Below are 12,541 nucleotides of genomic sequence, written 5' to 3'. Positions count from 1 at the left end.
ATCTAAAGGAGCTGTCGGTCCCTGATACCCATGTCCAGCATGATGGACCCTATTGCTAAATTGAGTGGGTGCAGAGTATCCATAAGAACCTGCCACATAAGGACGCGAATAGACATTAGCTTGACCATAATCACCTCCCTCGTAATCCTCAGCAGGTCCTCCATATGGTCTCCTTGCAGAAATATCTGCAATGGCTTGCAAATGAGCTCTCTTTGCATGGGCCACTTCCGGTGTATCAATTACCCTTCCATCATCTCCAATTGGAGCTGGTGGTCCCTGATATGCATAATGACCTCCATCATAATATTCAGGCCTGGCGAAGATCACTGATACTATGGAAGTAACCACAACCTTGAAAGATACGCACACAAAATAATGAAATAGGTTTAGATTTAGAATTTAAAATTCAATTTTTAGAGTAGATGATTCTGTCTGTTATGCTATTAAAAGTGGTTTCATGTTCATTCAGTGACTGAAATATTTTAAATCTAGATTTAGATGCGAATGCACTCACTAGAAACTTCATCTTAATGGTTGTTGTGTCTCTTAGAAGTTCGGGTTTCTTTCTGAGGTTAACGGTGTTAACCAACGTTTATATACAGAATCGATACGATTATTTCTCAATCCTCTGCACCGTCGATTCCAGAACAAACCGCGAGTACCTGTGTGTGCAACCTGTAGCCTTTCGGGCATCAGTTGACAATTTCACGGGTAACTTTGAAAACTTGCGAGATATCTTAGGAGACGCGAATGTTTTGATGGCTTCTGCGGGTCTCTCAATTGCGAATTGGATAGTTCGAGGACACGCTTTTAGCTGATGTAAGTTGGAATTAATTCAAGGTGAATTGCACGTTTGATGAAAAAGGAAATCGCGTGCTAGTCTTACTTTATGCAGATTCTTATTGAGGGAATTAAATGAGTTAAAGAAAATTACCACTACCTATGCTAAAATTGAACTTGAACTAATTTTTTTAACCTAACTCAAGTCCCTATAGAAGATTATCGTCCAATTTGATTTGAAAGTAATTAAAATATCAAATTAATGCGCATAAGGCTGTAAGTGCCATGAGCCGTGTATTGTGACAGTGTACTGCGTAGTGCAGTCTAGTGTATCGATTTTTTATTATTCTTATCTTCAAAGCCGTTGTTTTTTCAATCTGCTCTTTTCATGATTTAATAGAGCCTGGTGTGGACTGCAAATAGTATTTGGATTTTTTAAAAGAATATTTTGAAGTTATTTGATTTTTTATATCTCAGGTCCGACCTACGTCCAAGCTTCCTATGCAAGTAGTTTTTTGGTTTGAGAGGAAAAATAATTTGTAGTAAAAAATCAAATTTTCAAATAACTACTTTTTTAGTTTTAATTATTTATTTGTTTTAAGGTTATATCAGTACAATTTTCCTAACAAGGAAAGTACCACAGTCCCCCCCCCCCTATTTTAATAATCTTGATATATGTTGTAGGGGACCAACAAGTAAGCGGCACGTATTTTTTCTTATCGGCCAATAAGCAGTTTAAGGGGGTGAAACAACTCCCCAAATATGTTAGTGTCAAGAGGTGGTTTGATTGGTTCACATAGAAGAAAATAATATTTTGGAACAAAACTAATTGGAAAAGTTTCGACTATCATTAAAAAAAATATAGAGGGTAAAACACCCTTTACATGCGACGAAAATATTGGAAAGTAAGGCAAAATTAAAAGGAAAATTTAAAAAAATATATATTACCCAACAGTACAAAAGTAAGTTACGCAGGTTTCTTATATGCATAGGTATAAACAAGTGTGTTTAGGGGTAGTTACCCCATACAATATGATTTTTGGAAAAAATGTAAGAACGCGTCAACTTCCTTTTGTACTGTTGGGTAATATATATTTTTTCAGATTTTTCCTTTCATTTTGCCATACTTTTCATTATTTTTGTCGCATATAGTGGGTGGCTCACCCCCTAATTTTTTAAAATGAAATCAGGAAAATACGGGTTTTCATCTCTCATTATGTCGAAACTTTTCCAATTAGTTTTGTTCAAAAATATTATTTTCTTCTATGCGAATTAATCAAACCACCTCTTGACATTAACATATTTGGGGGTTGTTTCACCCCCTTCAACCGTTTATTGGACGATAAGAAAAAATACGTGCCGCTAAGTTGTTGGTCCCCTACAACATATATCAAGATCATTTAAATCAGGGGGGTGGGGGGCACCTTGGATACTTTCCTTGTAAGTTTCCTTAAAAAATTTAAAAGTATTTTTGAACGTTTATGATATATGTTAAATTAAAATGTCACAAAAAAGTTAATTTTCAATCAAACAGTTGTACTTTTAACCAAAAATTATGAATTCTCAAGGAAAAATGTGATTTATTATAATTCAAATTTCGAATATAAAATATTTTAGTTTTATATAAGAAACATTTAAATGTATCCAAAATAGAAAAATTTGCAACAAAATAGTCGAATCTATAGCCAAAAAAGATTAATTTCCAACCAATTGTATGTTTAACAAAAAAAAAAGATGAAAGCTTTTCGAAAATAGACGAATTATCTAGAAAAAGTTTTAAAGACTTATTGAAAGGGATTACTTATAGATTTAATTTTCAAGATTTTAAACTTAAGGTATAAAAGAACTTCAACTATCGAAAAATAAATCAGACTTCCAAAAACAATGATTGTGATATTCTCCAGACATATATTAACATGGACTTTTTTTGGATATGATTCTTTTTTTTATATAGGATACTATGTAAGACCAAAGGCATGATGGCCATCCAAATTATAAAAAAAACTCGCCCACGTTGATGATTAAGAATACTATGGAACCTTATTCTTTGAAAAGGAAGGTTGTGGGGAATCCCTGAACCTCGTAGCATTTATTTCTGGCTTACGACGGTCAAAAGAATTCTTGAACGCATAATAAGATTTTCTGTGATTGCAGCGCGGCACAGTTTATGGTGTTGCATCGTATAGCGATTTGCGAAATAAGTAAGAGGCGTACCCCCTGCACCTAACTTTTTTGCATTTAAGGCTAAAGATTGTAGTTTAATTAACAAAAGTAACTGGTTAAGGACACCTAACGAGCAAAAAGAGTGACTCTGCTTCAGAAGACTCTTATTTTTCAGTTAACTCATTAGCTTATTAGACTCGCGACAAGGGATATTAAAACCAAACATGACTTCCGATGCGGAACAAAGGAAAGATTATTATGCAATCTTAAATAATATGCGCCTTTCACTCTGCAAGGGGATGACTATTATGGAAAAGTTATTATGTTTTGGTTTGTTATCATTTTATCTCATTATTGCTTTTATTTAGCAGACTATTATCCATGAGATAAATCTTATAGAAAGAGAAATATCTAGTTAGACGATACATGAAGAGATTCGATAATTTCTTGAAAGTGTAATTTGTTGAATGAATGGAAAGAAAATTATTATCAGATTATGAAATATTTATAATACTCGAAGTAAAATGTTGAAACTATGATTATTAGCAAACATGAGATTAATGTGGAGTATCTACTTGAAAAATTATCACCATGTTTATAAAAAAGAGGGATCAATTATAGAATAAATTTTTTATTTTTTTTGTGTGATATAAAAAAGCAATCTTCATCGATCATGTTTCCAATAAATTACATTCGAAGTTACAAATTTATACATATGATTACATCATATAAACCCAAAAATCTGCTCGCCTTGTAGGGACATGCTCCTCGCGCGCTGTGCGCGCATTTCGTTAGTTTGAGCGCACCTTGAGCGCGACTGCTGGTTCCTGCGCTTTGTGCTCGATAATATATTTATCTCGCGCTTCGCACTCGATAATGTATTGACCTCCTGCTACGCGCTCAATCTTTGTATTTCCCCCACATTTGTGCACAGTGCTTTTAAAATTGAAGGTCTAAGCATCGACAACTGTAATTTGGTGACTGTCAATTCTCTTTGATTAAAGCTCCTTCGGCTTTAACGAACACATTCTCATCACGTATCTCGAGCTTCACAGTCGATTTTGTGAAAAATGTGAACTTTTTTACATTATATTATTGATGTAGGTTTCTTGACCAGAGAAATTAATTAATAGCTTAAGATTTTAATTTCCCTAGTCGAAAAGGTACATCAATAATAAAATATGTATTCATCTTTAGAAAGAAAAGTCTTACAAGTATAAGGAATGACGTTGACATTCTACTTGTAAGGATATTCTGAAGAAAATATTCTCGTTTTTCTAGATTATGTTCAACACTTTTATATCGAATGGATATTACATTTATTTATGTACCTCTGCCTGAGCTTGCTTATTCAGATATTGCAAAATAAAGTACAAACTTTATTGATCATGATCACTTTAATATTTGTTTCTAATTTTGCATTAAATTTGATTCTCAGCTAATATGAAAAATGTATCATTTCAATAAATTTACATTACTACAATTCATATAATGCATTGGTATTGAAATATACGTATTTTTATCGTCTTCTTTGTAAAATTGAAAAATGTGTGCACCCTATAAAAAGAAGAAAAAAAATTATTATTATTATTACAACTTTTGTGTTTCCATTTTTTTCGCCTCTTGTGTCGTTTTCCCGAAAGCTTAATTATTATATTTTCAATCTTGTTTTTTTATGATTAAAAGAAAATCTACTCGTTTTATTTTAAAATTAATAATGAGAAATTTGAAAAACCTTTTTAGGCGAACAACTTCTGTACATTAATCTTTTTCGTACTTTGTGTCGTTTTCAAAAAAATTAAATTTTTTTTATTTTTAATGTTGTTGTTTACGATAAAAGAAAAACTACATGCCCTATAAAAAAATTACTATGACGAATTTGTAGTTCTTTTTTGTATGAGCAACTTTTGCTGATTCATTTTTTTATAGTTTGTAGCATTTGTCCAACAATTAATTTGTTTTTATTTCCAGTGTTGTTTTATACTAATAAAAAAAACGTGTCCCATAAATTGTTCTTCTTTTATCTACTACGAATAGTCGTATATAGATGTTATAATTGTGGGAAAAAGTGGTCTCAAAAATTTTGAAAATGCTCTGAATTTTGGAATTTTCATCCAAAATATCTAGCTTAAGAACTTGACCTTCAGTTTAGGACACGTAAAGAGTGCACTCAAGGCTAATCCAATCAGTGAATTCTTTAAAAAGTTATCTGGCGAATAGACTAAACATTTAAAGACTAAAAATCGACAGGCATACGTACAGACACACAAGCAGATGGACGCATTCGCGAAAACCTGCTTTTCCGGTTCAGAAGGTTTCAAAACATGAAAATTTGACAAAAATTAAGGGGGGTTAGGCTACAAAAAATCTAATAACTTCTCTGATGAAAATGTAATAAAAATTTGTCCAGAATATCGGAAAAGAAATTCATGGAGCAGTGGGTAAGTTTCCTGAATTCTGAGTAAATTTCGTTCATGAATTTATTCAAGGTTCATCCAAAAATGACGTAAGCTGATGTGGAGGAAGAGGTGATTGGTAAAATCTTACTGTTTATTGTAAATTAACAAATTAGTTAAATTATGAACCAAGCATTTGCTTTTTTAACTAAAAAACATGAATTCACAGCAAAAAGACTAATAGTGGATATTTTAACTGGGATATGATTTAGATTTTAAATCAGAAACAAGTGAATTGAAACAAAGAAGACGAATTTTAAATAAACTAATTGAATCTTCAACCAAAGAAAAACAATATAGTAATAAAAACAGAAATCTTGAACCCACTAGTTGATTTTGCAACTAAGAAGATTGACTTTCTACCAAAAAAAAGAATGAATTTCCAACTAAGAAGATTAATTTTCTACCAAAAAGTAAAAATTTCAGAAAATCATATATATTTTTGAATAAATTTCTAAATAAATAAACTGAGAAAGATAAATTTATATTAGAAAATGGAATAGTTGAATTTTATAAAAAGTTGATTGTCTGTAGAACAGAAACAAATTTTCTATAAAGATGTTAAATTTTCTACCAAATTGTTAACAAATTGTTGAACAATCGTAATTTGCATATATAGTAGCATCTGGAATTGAATAATTTTTAAGTTAATTTTCTTAAATTATAAAACTTTAATTAAAATTGAAAATCAAATGTTTTTAATAGATTGCGTTTAAATTATAACAATTCTTAAATTTTGAAAACTTAACAACAAAATTTTAGATCAAGTTCGCGTTATATCAAATTGTGCAATTTAAAAATTAAAGCCTTTTGAATGATTACAAATGAACTATAAATTCAAAGATTAGTATTTTTAGATATTTTAGCACAAGTTTTTTGCACACCCCTAATTAATGACACAAATATCAGATATATTTTCGAAATTAATATTATTCCATTCCTCGAAAACAAAGAAATAATATATATATATCTATGTTCTTTAATAACGCATGTGATAAAAAAGGGAGGGAAGAATATTAAATATAAAGTAAAGTCGCGTAAATAAGAATCTTTTATTTAATTAATTGACATCTGATATTGAAGGCTACATATAATTTATTTTATTTTTTATAGTACTGGTTCAAAAAATTATCTGACGTTTTGGTTTGACTTTGCTTCACAAAACAAAATTGCTTTATATTTTTCGGAATTAACTTGAATTTTGACGATTTCCCCGTCTCGTATATACCATTACTGGTGGATTATAATCTTTTTGGTCCGGAAATTCTTTTTCTTCTTCTGGTCGCATTGGTTGGATGTCCGTTGAGTTGAACCTGTTCACTTTGAATCGGTTGTGAGTTTGTGAGTCATACAGTCCACTCAGATACTTAGACTCGTCATATACTAAAACGATGAATAGAGCTCGATTTGTCAAACTACGATAAGTATGGTCAATATTTCGCCAACCCCCCTCTCGTGTTTTCGCTACAAAACGAGAAGGAATATGTGACCTAGTAGTACCTACAATAACATTAAAGTTAGTTCCTGCACATAGATAATTTCGAGAAGGACAAGGCTGTCTCTCAGATCCTTCTCCAGATGGACTAACTAACTCTGTAAGAAGAAATAGAAATGGCTGAATTAATATATCAATCAGAATAACTAATATCGGGAAACGCATTCAAGATTGACATGTCTAAAAGATAAGGTGCCATCTTTGGTAGCGAAGTTGGAAACCTTGAAAATCCCATATAAATAGTATCAGGATTACCAGCGTCCTCTGAAGTAAGGAACCTTTCTATTTTATCCAGCCGAGATAGCATCTTACCATTTGGATACGTCGATATATGGAATAGTTGTTGTGATTCGTTCTTGTTGTCCACTATTGTTTTTAAAGAAATTTCAAAGCTCTTTTCAGGATGGCCAGTGAACAGAAAGCCCGGAAAATTGCCTAGAGTCTTGAGCACCGGGAAAAAGCCGAGAAATAGCCGGGAATTTTTTCAAGAACCGGGAATTTTTCAGATTCGCTTTTACTTTGCAATGAATTTCGTCTCGCTCACAGAAACAATGATTTCTGATGACTTGTGAGGAGGAAAATATCGAGAAAGAATGCACTGATGGAGTAGTAACTATAACAACTAAATAATTAGTTAATATTGACTTTAGTTTAAGAAAATCTGTGATTTTTTACTATTCAATTGATGAAATGCTGAAATATTGTACTATTTCATTTGTTAAACACTAATTTTTGAAAAATGTTCCTCATAAAAATATCATGGAAAAGATTTGTACGATCCGCGTATTCTAAATGTTGACCGGCTTTGATGTTTTTTGCTAAATTATTATTTTTCAAAACTTCACCGAATGCCGACACAGGAAAAACGAAAGATAAAGTTTATATCCATTCCTGGTGAAAGATTCAGCCCAACAAAAATTAACGTTTCCAAATAAACTTTACATGAATCGAAGATAATTTCTGATTTTTAACTTTGCCTGGATAATTTTTCTTTTTATAAGCGCTCCATTTTTATTTGAGATGTAGCAAGAATTACAACTCGAGCGCTATCTATCGTCGTTTGACTTCATTAAATTTGAGAGAAATTGGGATTCCCATCTCTTAGTTGCTTTTTGCGCTTTTTGCTAAATGGTAATAAATAAGTTCTAATTCATCTACAATAATGTAGTTTGTTTCAGAGGAGATAAATCAGTAAGAACAATTTTTTGGTGTGTTTTCTGTTGTCGATTCTACATGTTTTACTGAAATTTGCTCACTTCAGCTCGACGAACTCGACGAGTTCAGAATTATTTTTCTAACCTCGGTGAAACTTTCGCCGAAATATGTTTAATTATTATTAACCGTTGCAGGTCTTGCCTGCAACAAATTTTACCTTTTGTTTTTTCTGTGTTGTTTTAAATCTGGTGCCCCGATTTATAGCTTGAATTCACTCTTACTTTGTCGTTTTCCCATTGGTGCTAAGGACACCGTAGAAGACGGCAGATTTTATTCCATCGTAGGATAAACTTTCGCCAAATAGGATGTCAAATTTAACAATGGGAAATTTTACATGCAACAAAACTTAACTTTAGTTTTTTCTGTGAAACTTTGCGCTTTTACAGTTCGAAACTATATTAAAAATGAATCAGCCAATACTGTATGCCCTGGCGGACCGAAGGAACTGAAAGGAGCCTCTGCAAAGTACCCTTAAAGACCTCACTGAGTCCCCCTTCGGTTCCTTCTTAAAAAACTCAACAAAACCAGCAAGGTCAACTTTTAAATTGTTGAAATTCGGATTGTACGTTAAAAGTTGCATTAGAAACTCACGGAGTAATCACAATACGTTTTCTTGCAGCGTTAAGAATTGAAAAAATATAATACCTGTCGTTTACATGGGCCGAGGCGGCTTCAAGTGCATCTCTTTTTAGTAGCAGTTAATAAGCGTTCCGTCGGTAACTTTAAGAATTTTGCCTAGATTCTAGCGCCACGCAGTAGAAACCTCAGACAACAACATGGCGATGCAAGTGAGTGAGAATTTTATTTTTAAACTCTGCACGCAACATACTACTTGAGCTATCATGGATGCGCTTGAAGTCAACTTTAGCAGAAGTTTATGACATTTTTTCAATTGTTAACGCTGAAAAAAGTATTGTGATTATTCCGTGCGTTTCCAATGGAAAATTTAACGTAGAATCTGAATTTCAACTATTTAAAAGTTGATCTTGCTTTTTTTCAGTTTTTTAAGAAGTAACCGAAGGTGTCTGAGTGGGATCTTTAAGGGTGCTTTGTAGAGGCTCCTTTTGGTTCCTTCAGTCCGCCAGGGTGTAAATATATTATAAATATATATGTATGTATTTATTTTAAACTTCAATAATTTAGTTTCTATACACTATATGTCGAATTAAGTTAGCCACATGTGTGAAAAAAATGTAGTCGATTAGTTTAAGCAACTTCTTAAAACATATTTATATGCCACTGAAGTAGTTTCGCTGTTTTTAACATCAAGAACTTTCGACGGTTAGGATAGTTTTACCAAAAGTTACCATAAATGACCAAAAACAAAGGACTGTTACATTGTTGGATCATTTTGTTGCATTTGGAATTGATATCTTTAGATTTAGTGTAATTGCGAAACTCACTATAGTGAACACTGCGTCATTTATATGGTATAAGATTAAACTTACCAAAAAAATGTAGAAAAACAACCCAGGTTAAGAATAAAATAAGAGCCAGCTTCATTTTCGGTGACTATAGAGAAAACTACGCAGTGGAGAATTTTTTAAATGAATATTCTGTCTTTTGATTAGGGCATACATATATGCTAGCCGCTATCTCATTTGTCTTGCGGAATTCTTCCACATTTTTGTATGATGTGTTAGAGAGATAAGGAAGTGTTATTCTTAGTAGCTTGTTTTTCATAAATCTTCCGTAGCGACGTGGAAGTATTGAGCAATGCCTTTTTGTGCCATGTTTGTCTCCCACTGTTTCACTAGTAAGTATATGTAAATTTAACCAAGATGCCATATTAAATTGACACACCAACCCCCGCGATCTCGCCAAACACATATCTTACTAATTGCCGTGTCCAACCTTGAAAACATGCGAATAAGGTAATAGACTTGAATTTCTGAACGCTCATATGTATGAACTAATGAATTTGTAAAAAATAATTTGTTGTGCACACTTCTTTACCCCTATTCCAATAATATTGAGCCCTTAATCTTTGTAAAGATTATAATGCGTACATATCCCAACAGAAAAAGGATGTAAAATATGGAAAGTAGAAAATGTTGATGAAGATTTTCTTTATGCTGATGTATTGTTTTGAAATTTTCAGTCGATAAGAACTTTTTGATCAAAAGGGAAAGGGTAAAAAGAACTGAACGTTCCGAGGCATAAGCGTGTTATTGCAGAAACTCTAATTTTACAGGAGACATAAAAAACATTTAACTTTTTAGCATTTAATGTTTTTTTTTTTTAGCAAGAAAGCACTTTTAAGCTTTTAATTAGATCTATTGAATCATGAAAGAAATGTTTTGAAAGAATCAATCACTCACAAGAAAAATACTTATTAATAATGCAACGTGATCCCAAACTAGAACAATATTATCACAGAAAGAGCTGCATAACTTTTTTACATTTACTTTTAAAAATTAGACAAAATTTGCGCCATGCGACTACAAAAAAAGAGTTTTGCAGCCTATTAAGATGTTAATTAAGTGTAAAAAGAACTTTCGGATGTAAAAATTCTTGCTTTGAATTCTGGGAGGCAACAATTGGAATTTACAAGGGAAAACCTTATTTTTCGACTTCTTCTAGACGTTACGTTACTTTCTCGTCACCTACCTCCCTCTCTAGCACTTCGCCCTTCGATTCCCCGCCATCCCTTAACTTCTTCCTCTTCTATTTCTATCTCTACTTACATTTCTATTTAACCCTTCCCTTTCCTAGTCTGTAGTTTTCCTCGCCTACTCGCCCACACTAGCCTACTAGTCCACCCCTAAATGCAAATCATTTCCTTAACTTTCCCTCACTTCCTCTATTTCTTCAAACTCATTTTGCCATACTTCGTAATCATACTAAAAGTACGATGGACGGACGGACGGATGGACACTTGAACGAAATTATAAGGGTTTCTGCCCAGTTCTAGGAAACCCCTAAAAACGAGAAAATACATTGAAACAAAAAATAGAAAATATGGATTCTAGCCCACCTATAAATTTAGCTAGTAGTTTAATTTTGGGATGAGCAGGAAGCCCCTGAGGAGCTTCCCTGGCGCCTAGTATGTCAATCACTAATCGCGTTGTGATTTCCTCAGCTTTCATAAAATGGGCCCCAAGGGTTTGCTGCCTGATCCTAGCTAATTCCGGACACTGGCATAGTACATGAGGGGGTGTTTCTTCATCTCTGCCGCATTTTCTGCACTCTGTCGAGGTGTTATTTCCCATTTTGTGTATATTATAGTTCAAGTAGTTGTGCTCAGTAAGCATCTGAAACACTGTCCTTATGTCTTTCTTGTGTAAACCCGAGATTACCCTGGCTCTGTCCATTAATTACGTATTGCCCAGGATAGATTTCGTCCGTCGGAAACCCTGGATCTGTTCCCAGTATTCCCGGTACTTTGTGCAGATCCAGTTTTTGATGGGAAGTCCGATGCAGGAAAACACTAGTCCCAGGTCCGGTTCTGATCCTATGTATTCACCTGCCACGCCACATTTTGCCAGCTGGTCCACCTTTTCGCTGCTATTGATCCCTGTTTGATCAAGGCCCAATATGAGCGCCACTTTGTTTTTTTTTCTGCAAGATTATTTTATTTTGCATTCTCAAACCAGTTCTGATGTTATATCTGGTCTTCCTACAGCAGTTAGTGTGAATTGGCTGTCGAAACAGATCTTAATATGTCTGACAGCTGCGTTTTCTTCTAATAATATTGCAGCACAGCGAAGGGCGGTTAAGATCTCCGCCTGAAAGACAGTATCATGTCTCTCAAGTAGGAACTCTATCCCCCTCTTTTCGCGCTGTCATAGATTCCTGCTCCTCAAGCTCTCCACCTCCCCCCCCCTCTATTCTGAAACGATACGTATACCAGATTTCCCTTTAGATAAGAGTTTTGCTATGTTCCTTCCACATACCACTGCTTGTACTCTCCTCAATCCCATAAACGCTAGCGTTTGTAATCGTCGCAGCCTATTCTGCATTTTAAGTACCGCCTGTGGCCACCAGACCACGGCAGCATATAGGAGCCTTAGTTTAAGGGTATGTGACACTTAAAAAATTATTTATTTTACCAGTTTTAGGTTCCCCTGGCTTTTTTCTGGGATAATAATTATTTTGTCCGAAAATTTTGGGAAATGATAGCGAATATGCTAACGAAAGTCCCTGCACACTTCTTTGTGGGTTAATTAAAAAAAATGTTAATTTTGCTCAATTTGACTAATTTGCATGGTGCTTAGGAATTAGTATCGATTTCATCAGTGTTAGATTCCCCCGACTTTTTTCCTAGATTAATCAATATTTTTTCTTCGGAATCTGAGAAATGATAGCGAACATAATAACGGACGTCCTGCCAGTGATCCCAGATCTGAAACGAGATGCGGTCCAATACTATGACAGGGCTATGTCCGTGTGAATATAGTAGGAGACGCTGTAAATGATTGAGTTGCGCGCG

General features: G+C 33.6%; 2 protein-coding genes across 2 annotated transcripts in view; both read right to left on the bottom strand.

Moving 5' to 3' along the window:
• LOC117176576 (cuticle protein 5-like) overlaps nt 1–759 on the bottom strand; it is a 5,338-nt gene extending 4,579 nt beyond the window's left edge. Inside the window, exons 1-2 of the mRNA XM_033366830.1 lie at nt 515–759; nt 4–351 (exon numbers count right to left, since the gene is read on the bottom strand). Coding sequence (XP_033222721.1) covers nt 4–351; nt 515–526 — 360 coding nt within the window. The 5' untranslated portion in view covers nt 527–759. The remainder of the gene's footprint in view (nt 1–3; nt 352–514) is intronic.
• Nucleotides 760–6,535: 5,776 nt separating this feature from the next.
• On the bottom strand, nt 6,536–9,739 carry LOC117176997. The gene is made up of 2 exons (XM_033367442.1): nt 9,558–9,739; nt 6,536–6,992 (listed from the first exon to the last, which is right to left on the bottom strand). The coding sequence occupies exons 1-2, from the start codon at nt 9,610–9,612 to the stop codon at nt 6,589–6,591; spliced, it is 459 nt and encodes a 152-aa protein (XP_033223333.1). The 5' UTR covers nt 9,613–9,739; the 3' UTR covers nt 6,536–6,588.
• Between the last annotated feature and the right edge of the window lie 2,802 nt (nt 9,740–12,541).

The sequence above is a fragment of the Belonocnema kinseyi genome, chromosome 7, assembly GCF_010883055.1.
Source record: "Belonocnema kinseyi isolate 2016_QV_RU_SX_M_011 chromosome 7, B_treatae_v1, whole genome shotgun sequence".
In the NCBI taxonomy this organism is placed as follows: domain Eukaryota; kingdom Metazoa; phylum Arthropoda; class Insecta; order Hymenoptera; family Cynipidae; genus Belonocnema; species Belonocnema kinseyi.
The sequence above is the reverse complement of the archived record's forward strand: the minus strand, read 5'-3'. Positions and strand labels throughout refer to the sequence as shown.

Coding starts and splice junctions, on each gene's coding strand:
- LOC117176997 (XM_033367442.1), bottom strand. CDS start 9,612: ATGAAGCTGGCTCTTATTTTATTCTTAACCTGGGTTGTTTTTCTACAT. Junction 6,993..9,557: donor TGTTTTTCTACATTTTTTTG/GTAAGTTTAATC, acceptor TTCTTCTTACAG/AGTTAGTTAGTCCATCTGGA.